Here is a 15,867-nt window from a genome sequence, read left to right as displayed (position 1 = left end):
CAGTCTGCCTTTTGCAATGGTGTGCTGTGCTCTGCTTTGCAGGAGGCTTACAAATTGAGGCTGGACAGCATCTGTCAGTGATGTCTAGGAGACTTCCAAGCTCCCTTCCAGCTCTGACATTCTATAATTCTAAGCCCTATAAAGTCCTACCTTTAATACTTCTAGTGTGAAGACTCTGCCTAGCTCCTGCTCATGTAATAAATAAATAAATTGTTGAAGCTGGTTCAATTTTGGATGATGATGATGATGATGATGATGATGATGATGATTACAGTTCTATCTCAACCTTCCTCTTACCATCTGAGGCCAGAATACAAGGTTCTCCTCACTGATTCTATCCTCACAACGACTCTGCAAGGTAGGTTAGACACAGAGAGAGTGACTGGCCCAAGGTCCCCTAGTAAGCTTTATGTGAGTACTAAGTGTGAAGGGTCTCAGAACAGCAGTCCCTCTCTTTTCCTACTGTCCCCAGGGTGCAAACATGGCAAAGACCTTTTGGCAATGAAACTGCCACCCTGAATGTGCTATGTGTTGCCTAGGAGCATTGTGGGTTCCTCCTCCCTTCCCAGCTCATAAATGTCAACATTGTCACAATACCTGACTTTCCTCTAGCATTTCCCATATCTCAAACTGATATACGAAGGGGTGAATAAATACACCGAGAGGTGAAGGGCTCATTTACCCAGGTGACCATGGCCTCCTTTTGGACCAGTGGTTGAATCCAGTTTAATCAAATAAAGACTAAATAACCCATGTTTCACCTTCAGTTACACATCCAGAATGCAGTAGCCAGAGTCTGGAGTGGCCCTCAGAATGGTGAACCCCAGAGTTGTGCAACAAGGAGAGAAATAAAAGTCTACATTCTACAGTAGGAAATGTTTCAGGACAAACTAAACAGTTAACAAACCAAAGCATCAGACAGCAAGCCTATTCTCACGACTGAGAATAGGCAGGGCGGGGGGAGGGCAGGGTTCCACCTTCTTCCCCCCAGACAATCCTCTGTGTCTTTGTGGGCATGCCATCATGCGCACACAAGAACCACAGTTCTCTGTGCAGTGAGGATCAGTGGAGGCTGGGACTCATTGTCCCAGCCTCCAGGAATCCCACAATGCACTGCACAATGTACATGGTGCATTGGGGGATTCCCCCAGGAGTTGGGCACTCTAGGTGTCCAACTCTGTATGCTTGTGCTGAGTGTGGCCTGAGCATATACATGAACCAGTACCTTGGATAAAGGGCATGCGCGCACCCTTTAATCCAGGTAAAAACCTGGGTTCAAAACCGGGCTTGCAGGGGAGGCTGCGCCAGGATCGGGCTTGATCCCAGCGCTGCATATGAGCCGCTCTACCCAGGTAGGGCTTCCCTAACCTGGGTAGAGCTGCCCATGTGCATAGCCTTAATGAGTTTTCAAGTCCTATAGAATCCTTCATCAAACTAGATAGTAAACAAAAGGGTGGGGGAGAAGAGGAACATGTTGAATGAGCCCAAGCAATCTGCAGTTTGTAAAATCTAAAAATGGAGTTAGATGGGTTTGATGCAGGCTTGGATTAGCCTCTGAAAGGTGTGAAATGGTTCCAAAACACACACACACACACACACACACACACACACACACACACACACACACCCCTGTTTGAAAAAAGGAAGCAGAAAATGGTGGTACTCCATAATTTGGAAATATAAGATCTGGAAGTTTATTCACTCCAGTAAGCCTCCAGTGTAAGTAAGCCAGCCTCCAGTGCTTACTTGAAATGCATAAGTTCCTCCCAAGACAGAGACCATGAAAAAGCAGAGAAACATGGTAGATTTAATATTGTCAAGGCAGAAGATACATGTAGGTGTTGCACTAGGATTAATGTCAACAAAGCCAAATGGGGTGCTTTATCTAGTGTTGGATGGCATTTCATTCCTCTGAAAGTTGAGTCCCATCATCTGGTAGTAAGACATCATCCTCTTCAGGTCAGTCTCCTAGGTGGACAATTACAGCATTCCCCAAATCACAAACTCACAGGTGGTCATGCTGGTCTATTAGAAGAAAAAGCTACAATCCAAAATGGGTAAAGGATTTTATTAGGACTAATCAAAAAGTAAGAAAGCATCAAACAGCAAGATTTTGAGTTCTACAGACCTCTTCATCAGGTTATGATAAGCAAAAGGATGGTGGGAGGAAAGAGGGTGTGAATCCTAAGATGAGAAAATGTAATTGGGAAGGAATAAAAACAAACCTGATGAGTACCCAGTCAAGAACATCAGAGGTTAAAGGTTTTTTTTAACCTTAAATACTGCAAGCAAAAACGTGATGGGAACTAGTGAGTAAAAAGGGATAGCCTAAAAGCCTAAGTGGTGCTAAACATTAAACCTATGAGAAATAATGGCCACACTTGCACATAATGCCAAACCAGAGTTGAATGGGGAAGAGGTTGGAATGTGTGTAGCTGTGGTTTTGCTGATAATCAGGGCGCCCCTCACCCATGATTCACTGCGGTGGCCGATCTGCATACACCGCAATGCTTGTCCAAACCTGAGAAATTTGAGTAAGAGTAAAGATCCCAGTGTTTCCTTGGGAGTGTGAAAGGTTTGCTTGGAGAGGAAAGGGTCATGGTGTAAAGTCCTTATTATTTACCAGAGAGAACGGGGGCAACACACAAGCAGACCCCCCCCCTTGATTTGGATGGCCTACCTCATGAGACTGCAGTCTACTACTACTACTACTACAAATTTATATTAACCGTTCTTCAACCAAAGTTCTCAAAGCGGAAAAATAAACAATACATAAATAAGATGGTCCCCTCAGGGGCATATTCCTGGAAGCAATAAAGCACTTTTGGATGGAGGAGAGAGCAGTGGAAAATCATCTCCTGCGCTTGTTGTCCTGCTTGGCAAGCCTTCTACTGAGCTCAAGGTAGCCCTTGGTGAGAGGGCACAGTTCCTGCTCTGTCTTCCTAATGCTGTGCTGGATGTCAGCCACTAAAACAATCAGCAGCATTGGAAACAAATCAGAGGTCCATCATCTAAGGGTCAAGACTTTAAAACCTAGGTCTTTACCTGAAACCTAAAGGAGAGCAAGCAAGGAGCATGGCAAGATTCCCTGGGGAGGGCATTCCTTCCAGTTGGGAGTGAGGGAGAGCTGCTCTGGCTGTGCTGTGAACATGACACAGGCCAGAAGCTTATTCGCAAATGGGGTGTGTGCCCCCATTTGCCAGCAAACCAGGGCCAATGTCTGACGTTGAGGGCATGACGGGGGTATGAGGCACGGCCCTTGAAGTGCAGCGGCTTGTGTTATTTGGACCCATTTACACTATGGTGGCTCTGCCAGTGTGGGGGGCTGCCCTTGAAGAATATTCTGAAACCTCAGTTGGTGCAGAATGCAGCTGCCACAGTTCTCTCTGGAACTGGTCGGTTGGAGCATATTATATGCATTTTGAAAGAGCTGCACTGGCAGAATTAGCCTTTTTCACAGCTGCCGCACACTAAGTTGACACTTTCAATGAGCTGTCCACCATGACCCCAAAATCCCTCTCCTGGTCAGTCACCAACAGCTCAAATACCATCAACATATATGTGAAGTTGGGGTTTTTTGCCCCAATGTGCATCACTTTAAACTTGCTTACATTGAACCACATTTGCCATTTTGTTGCCCATTCTCCCAGTTTGGAGAGATGTTTTTGCCGCTCCTCACAATCTGGTGTGCATTTCACTACCCTAAATAGTTTAGTGTAATTTGCAAATTTGGCCACTTCGCTGCTTACCCCGACTTCTAGATAATTTATAAACAAGTTAAAAGCACTTGTTTCCCAGGGGACCCCACTTCCTACCTACCTCCATTGTGAAAACTCTCCATTTATTCCTACTCTATATTTCCTGTCCTTCAACCAGTTACTGATCTACACATGAACCTGTCCCCTTATCCCATGACTACTACGTTTACTCAAGACCTTTGGTAGGGAACTTTGTCAAAATCTTTTTGGAAGTCCAAGTATACTCTGTCAACTGGATCCCCTTTATCCACATGCCTGTTGACACTCTCAAAGAACTCCCAAAGGTTAGTGAGGCAAGACTTGCCCTTGCAAAAATCATGCTGGTTTTCCTTCAGCAAAGTCTTTTCTGTTGGAAATTCTCTGTGGTGAGAGAATCCCTTTCTCAATATAGCAGAGTGCACAGAGGCACGACACCGGATTAGTTAAGCATGCGTGTTTGCTGAGAGTAAAGTAACTTGGAGCCAATTCATAGTTTCAAATCAATATAAAAGGCATTTATTAAGGAACTCCATTCTAGATAGGAAAGTGAGGATTTAGGATCTCTAATCTATCTATCTAGCTAGATGCAGATGGATTCTCCATCTTCTCTGCACATATGGTGCAGGGCAAGAGACTTGCCATGTTGCAAGGTAGACGACCAGGTAGCAAGAGAGAGAAGGAGGAAGGAAGTTGAATCCCCTGAGATTAGCAATCTACATTTCAAAGGGATAGCATCAGAGCAGTGGAGAAGGGATGACAAATATCTTGACCCTCTAGCCCTCTGACTTACTAGCCTGTCCTCCACTGTCTGAGGCAAGAGACAGCGCAAAGTCCTTTAACTTTCCAACATTTTCTTCTATATGTTTAACAATGTTGTCCTTAAGTATGTTTCCTTCAATTTACCCAGCACCGAAGTTAAGATGACCGGCCTGTAATTTCCCGGATCCACCCCTCCCCCAGATCCCTTTTTGAAAATCGGAGCTATTTTCCAGTTTTCTGGTACATAGGAACATAGGAAGCTGCCATATACTGAGTCAGACCATTGGTCCATCTAGCTCAGTATTGTCTTCACAGACTGGTAGAAGCTTCTCCAAGGTTTCAGGCAGGAGTCTCTCTCAGCCCTATCTTGGAGATTCCAGGGAAGGAACTTGGAACCTTCTGTTCTTCCCAGAGCAGCTCCATCCCCTAAGGGGAATTTCCTACAGTGCTCACACTTCTAGTCTCCCATTCATATGCAACCAGGGCAGACCCAGCTTAGCTAGTGGGACAAGTCATGCTTGCTACCACAAGACCAGCTCTTCTCGGTAAAGAGCTTGACTGTAGGGACAAGTGACATATTTTTGCTAGGAGATCAGTAATTTCACGTTTGAGTTCCTTCAGAACTCTTGGGTGGATGCCATCTGACCCTGGCAATATGTTAATTTTTAGTTTTTCAAGACTGTTCAGCACATTTTCCCTTGTCACCTCAAACTGGCCCAGTTCTTCAGCCACTAAACCTTAAAAGCTCAATTCTGGAGATGATATATGGTCAGTATCCTCTGCCATGAAGACAGATGCAAATAATCCATTCAATTTCTCTGCAATCTCCTTATCATCCTTAATAATCCCTTTCATACCCTCATCATCTAAGTGGCCAACTGCCTCCCTGGCAGTTTTTCCACTTCTGATATATTTAAAGAAGTTTTTGTTATTCCCCTTGCCACTTCTAGCTATATGCTCCTCAAACTCTCTTTTGCATCCCCTATTGCCTCCTTGCATTTCTTTTGCCAGTTTATATTCCTTCCTGTTCTCTTCATTTGGGCAGGACTTCCATTTTCTGAAGAAAGTCTCCTTCCCTTTTATAGTTTCCCTGACTCTACTTGTTAGTCACATTGGCATCCTTCTAAATTTGTTGGTACAAACTTTGTTTCCAGATTCAATTCAAAGTTCTGTTTGAAAAGCCCTTAATGGATGGGTCCTGGATAGGAGGAGACCTGGTCTTGTGGTAGCAAGCATAACTTGTCCCCTTTGCTTGAGCACTGTAAGATATTCCCCTTAGGGGATGGAGCTGCTCTGGGAATAGCATCTAGGAACATAGGAACATAGAAAACTGCCATATACTGAGTCTGACCATTGGTCTATCTAGCTCAGTATTGTCTTCACAGACTGGCAGCAGCTTCTCCAAGGTTGCAGGCAGGAATCTCTCTCAGCCCTATCTTGCGGAAGCCGGGGAGGGAACTTGAAACCTTCTGCTCTTCCCAGAGCGGCTTCATTCCCTAAGGGGAATATCTTGCAGTGCTCACACATCAAGTCTCCCATTCATATGCAACCAGGGCAGACCCTGCTTAGCTATGGGGACAAGTCATGCTTGCTACCACACAAGACCAGCTCTCCTCTCTGCACAAGACCAGCTCTCCTCTCTGCAGCTGAGTGCTTACCCTGTACTCAAATCTGTATGCTTGCATGCAGAAGGTTCCAAGTTCCCTACCTGACATCTCCAAGAGAGGCCTGAGAGAAATTCCTGCCTGCAACCTTGGAGAAGCTGTTGCCAGTCTGTGTCGGTAATACTGAGCCAGATGGATCAATGGTCTGACTCGGTATATGGCAGCTTCCCATATTCCTATGTAACTGAAGGATTGCCTGCTCCCAAGGGTTTCTGGCCGCCCAACAAGGTCGTCAGAGGGGCCTTCTCTCAGTGTGCCAATGTTGAGAGAGACTAAATTGCCTTGCATGCAGGACAGGGCCTTCTCTGTTGTTGCCCCCAGGCTCTGGAATGCTCTCCCAGTGAATGTCCTCCCTTTGACATCTGTGGCTGCTTTAAAAACAACTAAATACCTTTTTATTTGTTCAGGCTTAGGGGCTGCTGGGTCTCTCAGCTTTCCTGCTTCTGTTTTTTTGTGTATGCCTTTGGGAGGAACCTGATATTTTATTTGGATTTCAGTTTCTCCTTGGAGGGAACCATTAAATACACTTCAAATGTTTTTGAAGATAAATTTCACTCCCAGCCCCTTTCCTTACTATTACATTTGGTGTGCAAACATCTGGATTAAAGATGCCCAAGCCTCATCCCACCTAATTAGATCTTTTTATTTTACAAAGGGGGCTCTTTGTATTCCAGCAGCTCTTAAACTATTTCTCGCCAAGGTCTACCCTTTATTATTATATGGTGCTCAGTTGGGCCCTTTTGGCAATTTCGTCACACTGGAAGCTATTCAAACAAAGTTTATTAGATCTATATTGCAGCTTCCCAGATGAGTTCCTAATGTTGTCATTAGGTGGGCTTTGGCTCCTTGGAAGCGGAGTACTGGAAATGCATTTTTGCATTTTGGTTAAAATTAGTCTTTCCTCAATCTGGACTTGCCCCCTTGGTATTAACTGACAATTTCGATTCTACCTGGAAGCGTCTTGTTAAAACAAAATCCCAATTTTATGGGTTTTCACTGGATATGCTTATTAGTTTGGGTTATGATTGTGCTAGGAAGTCTATTAAACAACATATTTCTGACATTGATCTACAGTTAGAAGTTGCCAAAATCCCAAAAGGTGTTTACCTTGGAGATCAGCTTTTTAACACAAAACCCGCTGCATACTTAAATAATATTTATTTTTTCAAGTTCAGGTGGGCGCTATCTTTAGCTTGATTAAATGCGCTCCCTACAGCAGTGCTCCAAGGGAGGTTTAGGGGGGTTCCTTATGCATCCCGACTTTGCCCTTGCGGGTCAGGCGATATCGAGACTACTGAACATGCTATTTTACATTTTGACCTCTACAAGAATGATCAATCAACACTTATCTTGCCATATCTTGTTATGTTTCCTGGTTATCAGATGAGTCTCTCTTAAAAATTTTATTGTCAAATTTTAATCATAAATATACCAACACAGTGGCTAAGTTTTGTTATATTTTATGCAAATTACGTTCTGTTGTGTGCTATAATGTTTCTGGTCAATGACCGAAATAAAGTATGTTCTGTTCTGTAAAATGAAATAAACAAATGTCTGGATTAAAGATGAGGTCTTGGCTCAGACACGCTTGAATCAGAGGAACTCACCATTTAAAAATGAAGCGCTCTAATATATTTTCTACAAACCTAGGATACTTACTGGTGGATAATTTGAATAACGGTGTTGAATCAGAGTACTTGACACCCACAATCCACATGGAGACGAAAGGATTGCTGCTTGTCCAAATGTACTAGCAAGATGAGTACATGCAGTGCAGCAACTGTAGTGCAAAAACAGTGATGGAAGCACCCAACCATCAAACCATAGCTGGTCTAATCCAGATGGTCCTTCCCCCCCACCCCCCTTCCTCTTTACTATTGGTGGGGGAGAATCAGATATCTGTACACATTGATATGTCTATACTCAATATCAGGTTCAAGGTAATTTGACCATTCAGAATTTGAAGTAAGAAAGAGATATTTATATCCATTTATAGATTTGTCACACACATTTACACTGGGTTTTGTATTTTATTTACTTATTTAATTTATATACTGCCTGACTCCAGAGGCCCTATTTCAATGTATTCCATCTGGATTGTGCAATCTGATACGACTTTTTCCACATGTATTTTTCCACAGATTTTTTTAATGAAAGAAAATAATTATGTTGGATCCAGATAAATGTTTTTATATTTCAGATTTAGAGGGTCCTTCCAGAAAGCATCCATTTCTGAATTAGGGATGGATAAATGTAGAAGTAGAGCCCCATTTGTAATAATGTTCTATTCTCCTTTGCTCTCAAGTTCAATAAAAGGGTTTAGACACCACCTCTAATTCTGATTTACACTTGTGCTGGACCACAATGACAGCAAAGACTGAAATCATTAATTGATTGGTGTAATGATTAACTAGTTCATTAAACACAGATCAATAATGTTGATTTTAACCAGCTTTTAACTGAACCTGTCCAATTTGTAGTAATTCTCAGACTCCTTATTCTGGAGTACTACCAAGTCCATGGAACTAGTCTAAGTGAAGTGTTTTTAGGATTGCAGCTCAAAAACTTTAATCCGTTGACAACACATCCCAAAGCTTTTGACCCATTGTGCACTGTTAACTAATGACACATTTCTATGAACCATGATATTTTGTGGTAGTGATTTACCAACTCCTTATCATCACTAGAACATGTTAATGCATGCTTTTCCTTTAAAGAAAAAAATATATTGGCACTTGCGTTTATATCCTGAATAATGCATTTTCCTCACTTTTGAGAAACTACATCCCATGTACCTGGAGTGGAGAGGACAAGGTATTCAGTTCAGAAAGTATGGCTTTCACGAGTCAGGCAGGCTCAACTCCTTGTCCTTCCCATTTTGGAAAGTATTACCCTTTCAATAAAATGTGATTTCTCTGCCTCTCGGGGCCGATTCACACAGCCATTTCAGGAGCTGCGAGAAAAACATGCAGACTGCTCGCCTGAACCCAACTGGCCACAGGCACCCGCTGCTGTGCGGGCAAATCAAGTGTTTTCAGGGACATGATCTGGATGTGGCAGGCAGAAAATGGAGCCGAGCTGTACGTCCAGCAATTTCAAAGCACCTTCCCCGGCGCCCCGCCACCTACCACACGCGCCTAACTGCCCGTGTCAGTAGACCCTAAATCTCTTTCCTGAATGGTCACACGCACACACTCCCCTAGCCTCCTAAGGGAGTGTGCGTGTGACCATTAAGGATATAGCCCTCCTCCGCCACCTTAGGCTGTAACAGAAACAGTCTCTCTCTCTCTCTCTCACACACACACACACGTTATTCTACATTATCCCGTCCCCCCCACCCCCTTCGTCGTGCCTGTTCTAGCTCCTCTTCTGTCAGGCGCAATGCCTTTCTACTGCTGCGCCACGACTGTGCACCTTCCACTCTCGTGCTGCGCCCAAACACAGGCTCCCCGCGCGCCCGCCATATCCCCTTGGCTCCTGCCTCCAGATCCAGGCGGGAGGAAAGGCAAGCAGCCCTTGGCCAGCGCCCCCCTCCCTGGCCCTGCGTTCGGCGGCAGGGCAGGCTGTCGGGGGTGGGTGGGGGCGCCCTGCCCTGCCCTGCCCTGGCTGCCTTCTCCCCGCACTGTGTGACGGCACAATGCTGTGGTGCGGTGTGTGGCTGCGGGGCGGTGAGCGGCAGGAGGCGGGGCAGGCGGTGGCGCCTCAGTAGTGCACGAGCTCTCCCGAGCAGCTGCCAAAGCCTTCGCAGCAATAGCGGCAGCAGAGGGGCAGGCGGCGCGGATAAGCCGCTCGGTGGAGGCGCGAGCAGCCGAGCTCTGAGCCCCCCCTCTCGCGTCTCCTCCTCCTCCTCCTCCTCCTCCCCACCCCCACCCCTCGCGCGCTCTCCCTCCCCTGCCCAGAGCCAGCCAGCAGCCGGGATCTCAGTATTATGGCATCGAGGAGAATGGAGACCAAACCCGTGATAACGTGTCTGAAAACCCTGCTCATCATCTACTCCTTCGTTTTCTGGGTGAGTCGGTGGGAAAAGCCCCGCGCTGGAAGCAGCCCCGCGAGGCTGGGCAGGGGGTGGGGGCCTCGGGGGCGGCAGTTAATCCCCTGCCTCGCCCTCGGGAGGGTTTGTGTGGCTCCTGCGTGGGCACCGAGAAGGATGCATGGCAGGCAATGGGCTCTGCAGCAGCGAATGTTTGCTGCGCAAACGCCTGATATTGCAGCAGCGAGCGGACTGTCCTCCATTCCCGGCTTCTGCGCTCCTAGTTTATCATTGACTTGCTAGTTAATGGAGGGAAAGGGTTGGAGGGCTGAGGCGGATTTGCAGGCACCCTCGCTCGCTTTTGCAAATGGCCCCCCTTCATGGAGGCGAACCCGGGAAGAAAGTTGCCGGCTTGGTCATGCTACATGCATTTCTGTCTTCCTGTGCTGGCTTCTTCCCCCTCTCTTGATTGCCTTGCAATCTCTGTGGGACTTGAAGCGTGGTAATCACAGTTCGTCATCAGTTGGGTGCTCGGAGCTTGCCTCATCAGAGGGGCTGGTTGGCACTGCCATTGCTTTGCAGTGAGAGCAGCAATCGTTGTATGAATGAATGTTCAGTGCCGCGCTGTGTGTCGATTTTCTAGAAGCGCTTGGCACGTTTCTCCTGACAGGGCTTTCTTTTTGTATGTTCGCAAGATGGACAGATTTCAGAAGCCAACCACGGAAGGTTGATTTGGGGCCACGAAAAGGACTTTTAAATTGCAGCCTTGTCTCTCAGATGGGTGAAAATCGTAAAGACGTGCTCAATAAAGAGATCTGTGATGCTTATGAATGAGGCAGTTGGTGCATCATGCATGAACGCACAGATGGTAATTCAGTAGCTTAAACCACTGCCCCGTTTCTTTTCAGCATTCCCTCTCGGTACCACTGGAAAGGGTACAGTGGACAGCTCTCTGGTAAACAATACTGTAAGAGTAACAAATATTAAAACCAAATGGTTGCTGGATCGGGTGCTTGTTATTACTACAACTACTGTTATTATTATTCCCTTGCATGAAATATGTTACGTATGGATTTTTTCAAAGAAACTGCTTGTCGCCATGGCTTTGTACAGGCTGTGGGCTGCTCCTCTAACCACCCAGCACTGCCCATTCCCAAGACTATATTTGGATAAATGCCATGTGAATTTAATAAGATGAACTTTTATTGCTGTGCTGCTCATTCATAGTAGCTCCTGTCAGTGTCGTTGCTGGCATGGAAAGGTTATGCCAAATGGAGAATTAGCATTATGTGTTTTGAAAATGGGCTTTGCTTTCTAGAACATTGTGCTCAAAAAATCATATTTTTGCCCGAGTGTTGTTTTTGTCTCCCTCAGTTGAAACAATACACACAGAAATAAAGCATTGAAATGCACAGTTTTGTTCTCAGATCACAGTAATAAATATAGATGCCCTGATTTACGATAAAGTAAAGCTGAAATACATTTCCAGGTAAGTGAGTGTAAGGATCTCATGAACTGTACTTGTAAGCACACACGTGTGCAAGCAAGCTCCAGTGAAGTCAGTAGCACTTTCTTGCACATCAATGAATTTAGAATTGAGCTGCTAGATAAATATAACTCATAAGTTTCACTTTGGTTTTAATTAGTTTGAGTATTAGACTATGTCTTTTGTGTTACTGTTGGTTTCAAGAGATGGTCCAATTACTGGCTTGCCATTTTGCATTTCTGGGGCGTATTTTTGTGTGTATAACGTCTGTTTTATTTTGAGGGCTGTTGATCCTGATTCTAATCCCCCCCACCCCCAAGCTGACGTCAGACTTTGCTTGCAGCTGTTTTGGAGGGGAAAAAGCATCTTCTGCTTATTGATAGTTTATCATCATCATCATCATAATAATTACTATTTATTAGTAACCCAGATACATTAAAGACTCATTGGGTAACAGGAGCCCTGGTTTTTCCAAACAGCTTCTGGAAGTTGAAATGATATTAGCAATATGGTCTGTTTGGTAGATTGCTGACATAAACAGCATATCATATCGTGACAGTGATCTGCCAATTAAAGACTCTTTACTGCTACATGGTGACAATAGAGTATAATGGTTCCACTGAGTTTATTAGAGGCCTTAATCTGTATGTCATCCATACAATACAGTGAAACAAGCTTGCCCCTTCCTACTGAGGAAAACTGATTGCGCATTATCATTTTAATAGCTCTATCATGTGAAATGCAGTGATGAGATGTGTGAAATGCAGTGATGAGATGTAAAATATCCTTCTGTCTAACTCTATTCAGTGATAATTATTCTGGTGTAGCAGTAGCATTTAACCTGAGGAGGGCAAATCCTGCTGTTCAGCCTGCTTCTATAACTTTCATTTTATAACTTTCATTCAGTATGTTTAATTTTAAAGCTTCTAATTGCATTCTTATGCACATTTTCCTGGGAGTAAGACCCACTGAATTTGATGGGACTGAATGCAGTTTGACTGTCAGGCTAATGCCATATCAGTTCTTCTTCTCACACTTCCCTTCTTGCTCTTTCATCACTGGTACTATTTAGCAATGTCTGTGTTGCTTCCAAGGGAGTGGCAGACAATTTGAATAGGAAGGAAGACATTAACAGTTACCCTCTTTAGTGGGAAGGAAGGCATTAACAGTTAGCCTACAAGTGGTTCCTTTAGTGCAAGGCTGAGACATATAAATCAGAGTCTTTGTACTGTTGCCGCCATTTGGAAACAAATAAAAATAAAATACCCACCATTATTCTTTTCTTCAATATTCTGAGGAAATAACAACATTATATTTTCAAGTGTTGACTTTCTACTGGTGATTAGATAATCTTATTCTTTGGCTAAAGAACAGGATTTGTACTTGGAAGTCTTGTATGACCAGTTCTTTTCATGAGGATTAATCCTGTCATAATGCAAAAATGTGTATACTGGGGGCCTGAAGAACCAACTGGATGCATATTTTTATAAGGAAGAAAGTTGCTGGTAATGGTAGTGGTGGTACATTTTAGGTCTGTCAGTCATTGAAAACAAGAAAACTCTTTTCCTCCTAAGAGACTTTTTTTTAAAAAAGTGAGATATCAAAAAGATAACCTTTCCTTCTTCATTCAGATCATAGTCACATATTCCTAATGTACAGAAAGCCATTCAAAGCACCTTATGCAGTCACTGGCACAATAAGTGTTAAGAAAACATCACGCTCTGTTTGCAACCTCCTTCCCTTTTTCCAGCAGAATGTGAACAGTATACAACCTTAGAAAGAATTCTGTGTCCAGTCATTTTTATTTTTATTTTGAGGATATTGCCTTTGCTTCCCTTCATGTTTCCTTTAAGGGCCTTTTCTTCCACAATGCTTACCCTTGCACAGAAGTAGGGAAAAGGATATGCAATTCCTTCTGTAATGTGCAGGGTACCACAAGTGCATGGTGACTTTCCCAATCAGTGTTCTTGCACCAAAATTAGCTGTCATGTTGCCTTTCATGCACATGCTTTTTCCTACACAGAGGTAAGCTCCTGCTAGGGAAAGATGTTAGTTATTAAGCAATCCTAAACCATCAGAATACGGAGGAGCCAAGGTGAATCAGAAAACTGGGCCTTGTCAAACCCCAGCGTTGAATGCCTTAATTCTAGGCCTAGGGCATATTTATGAAGCATAACTGCTTTCTTGAGCCTGATATATGAGAGGTGTGGTGTACTTACAGGTTCTTGTCTGTATCCTATGTTGTACTTCTACTGTTTGACTGATGGAATCTCATGAAATGGATGAATCATGAGGGAAATTATGACCAGTGGACCTCATATAAGCTCCATAGATCCTCAGAAATATGTAGTGCTGATACGGAAATTTCCCTCGTGATCTGTTCAGTCTATCATAGTCCATCATTTTAATGCTACAGAAGTCATGTTGGATCCAGCCATGGGGGAAGCAGCAACCATGCCACATACTGATAACGTATGAGTCAGCTATTAGATATCTGAAAACCAATTTTAAATGCAAACAGTAAATATATCAGTGAACTAGGATACTTGTGATAATTAAAACATTATCCTAGGGTGTCTGTAAGATAGCTTAACTCAGTAAGAAAAAGGATGATTATTTATGACATTCTTATTCCACCCTTCATCTAAGGAAATAATATCTCAGGTGGCATACACCCCCCCACACACACCTTTTATCCTCAAAATCCTGTGAGGGAGCTTAGGTTGAGAGATAGAGACTGGCTGAAGGTCTCCTACCAAGCATTATGACTGTAGGGATTTGAACTCTGGATCTTCTCAAATCCTAGTCTGACACTGTAATCACTGTACCACACTGTATTTTTCTTCCCTGTATTATTTCCCCCCAGTCCATGTGAGATCTGCTAAGTAGCTATGAAGGTAGTTCTTGTACTGATCATGGAGGCGGGAAGCAATGAGGGTTGGGAGGAACTTGAGAGGAAATTTACTTAGAAGAGGCAAGATAATTGGTCTCAAAGACAATTGTTTGAATTTAATAGTTTCCTTATCTTTTCCATTCCCTATCACTTTGTTCCTGTACATTCCTATACAACAGAAGAAAGCTACACATTTGTTAATGGTCCCATTCATGATAAATTTTGAATGCCTAGAGTTTAGGCTTTTCATCTTTAAGAAACATTATAATAAATATTCAGTGATCATTGCTTTTGCGATTAGAATTCTATACAAATACATATTGGCCTGGTTCATACATTTTTTTGAATCTAGGTCACTATGGGTTACCAACATGACAGTGTGAATCCATGCCAAGGTGGGAATCAGATTCGTCTTGGGCTATAAACCTGTGGGTTTACACAATCACTCAACAGTAACCCACATTAAACCTAAAATTGAACAGTTGTGTGAACCAGACTATTGCAAGGTTAATATAACCTAGCAAAACTTTTAATTGTTGTTCACTTTCCTTTTTATTCTTCTTTTATGTTTCTGTGCAAATAGTTTGCAGTTGGCTGATGTTCTTAGCTGGCTTTACATTTCAAGAAAAACCGTTTTGGCTTTGGGTTTGATTTCAGAGCAAGCTTTGCATAGAGGAATTAAGCACAGTTGCCAGTCTTTAAGTTGGTGCTCAGGTTCTATGTTTGAATTGTTTTGCCTAGGAGGATTTCTTCTGAGGCATCCTCGCCACTGTTTTCTCTAATTTTTTTCATCTGTTTGCGGAATGAGTTTTGTGGGCGGCAGTATCAAGGCAGTGTGTGCACACATGCATTCAGAGTGGGGCCTTCCTGATTAAACCTGAGCGGGATCTACAATTAACTGAACGGACATCAGAAAATGTGTGAACATGAGCACATGCGCATGCCTTAGAGGGAACAGTGATGCCGAGGTCGGGTGTCATTTTCCTGACCACGGATAAGTGAAACTGTGGATAATGAATCCTCAAGTAAAGAGGTTTGCCTGTACTGAACATTTTTTAAAACAATAAATGCATTTTTAATTGCACATGACCCACTTCTTTGTTCCAGGTTGAGCTTTTATTGTGATGATTATATTTTCTGAAGAAGTAAGGGCATGTTTGATAAAAACAAACAAACCTGTACTGTGCTGATATTTATCTGATCCAATTAGACTCCATTCTGAAGAATGCTTGTAAGGATAAACATAACCATGTACACTGCTCTAGATGCCTGGGAGGAAGAGTTATATATATATATATGTGTGTGTATATGTGTGTGTGTGTGTGTGTGTGTGAATGCATGAATGAATGTTTGTGACA

At 43.5% G+C, this 15,867-nt stretch overlaps 2 protein-coding genes and 1 long non-coding RNA gene across 3 annotated transcripts in view; 2 read left to right on the top strand and 1 right to left on the bottom strand.

Annotated features, from left to right (window-relative positions):
* Window positions 1–217, top strand: part of OTC (ornithine transcarbamylase) — a 65,388-nt gene extending 65,171 nt beyond the window's left edge. Inside the window, exon 5 of the mRNA XM_053305310.1 lies at window positions 43–217. Within this exon, the coding sequence (XP_053161285.1) occupies window positions 43–170 (128 nt within the window). The 3' untranslated portion in view covers window positions 171–217. The remainder of the gene's footprint in view (window positions 1–42) is intronic.
* Window positions 218–1,789: 1,572 nt separating this feature from the next.
* Window positions 1,790–9,463, bottom strand: LOC128350364 (uncharacterized). The gene is made up of 3 exons (XR_008319291.1): window positions 8,956–9,463; window positions 7,820–7,940; window positions 1,790–2,041 (listed from the first exon to the last, which is right to left on the bottom strand). It is a non-coding gene; the product is annotated as an uncharacterized LOC128350364 (long non-coding RNA).
* Window positions 9,464–9,785: 322 nt separating this feature from the next.
* TSPAN7 (tetraspanin 7) overlaps window positions 9,786–15,867 on the top strand; it is a 175,208-nt gene continuing 169,126 nt past the window's right edge. The window contains exon 1 of the mRNA XM_053308569.1: window positions 9,786–10,169. Within this exon, the coding sequence (XP_053164544.1) occupies window positions 10,089–10,169 (81 nt within the window). The 5' untranslated portion in view covers window positions 9,786–10,088. The remainder of the gene's footprint in view (window positions 10,170–15,867) is intronic.

This window comes from Hemicordylus capensis, chromosome 3, assembly GCF_027244095.1.
Source record: "Hemicordylus capensis ecotype Gifberg chromosome 3, rHemCap1.1.pri, whole genome shotgun sequence".
Lineage (NCBI taxonomy): Eukaryota > Metazoa > Chordata > Lepidosauria > Squamata > Cordylidae > Hemicordylus > Hemicordylus capensis.
Note: the sequence above shows the minus strand (reverse complement) of the source record. Positions and strands in the feature narration are given on the sequence as shown.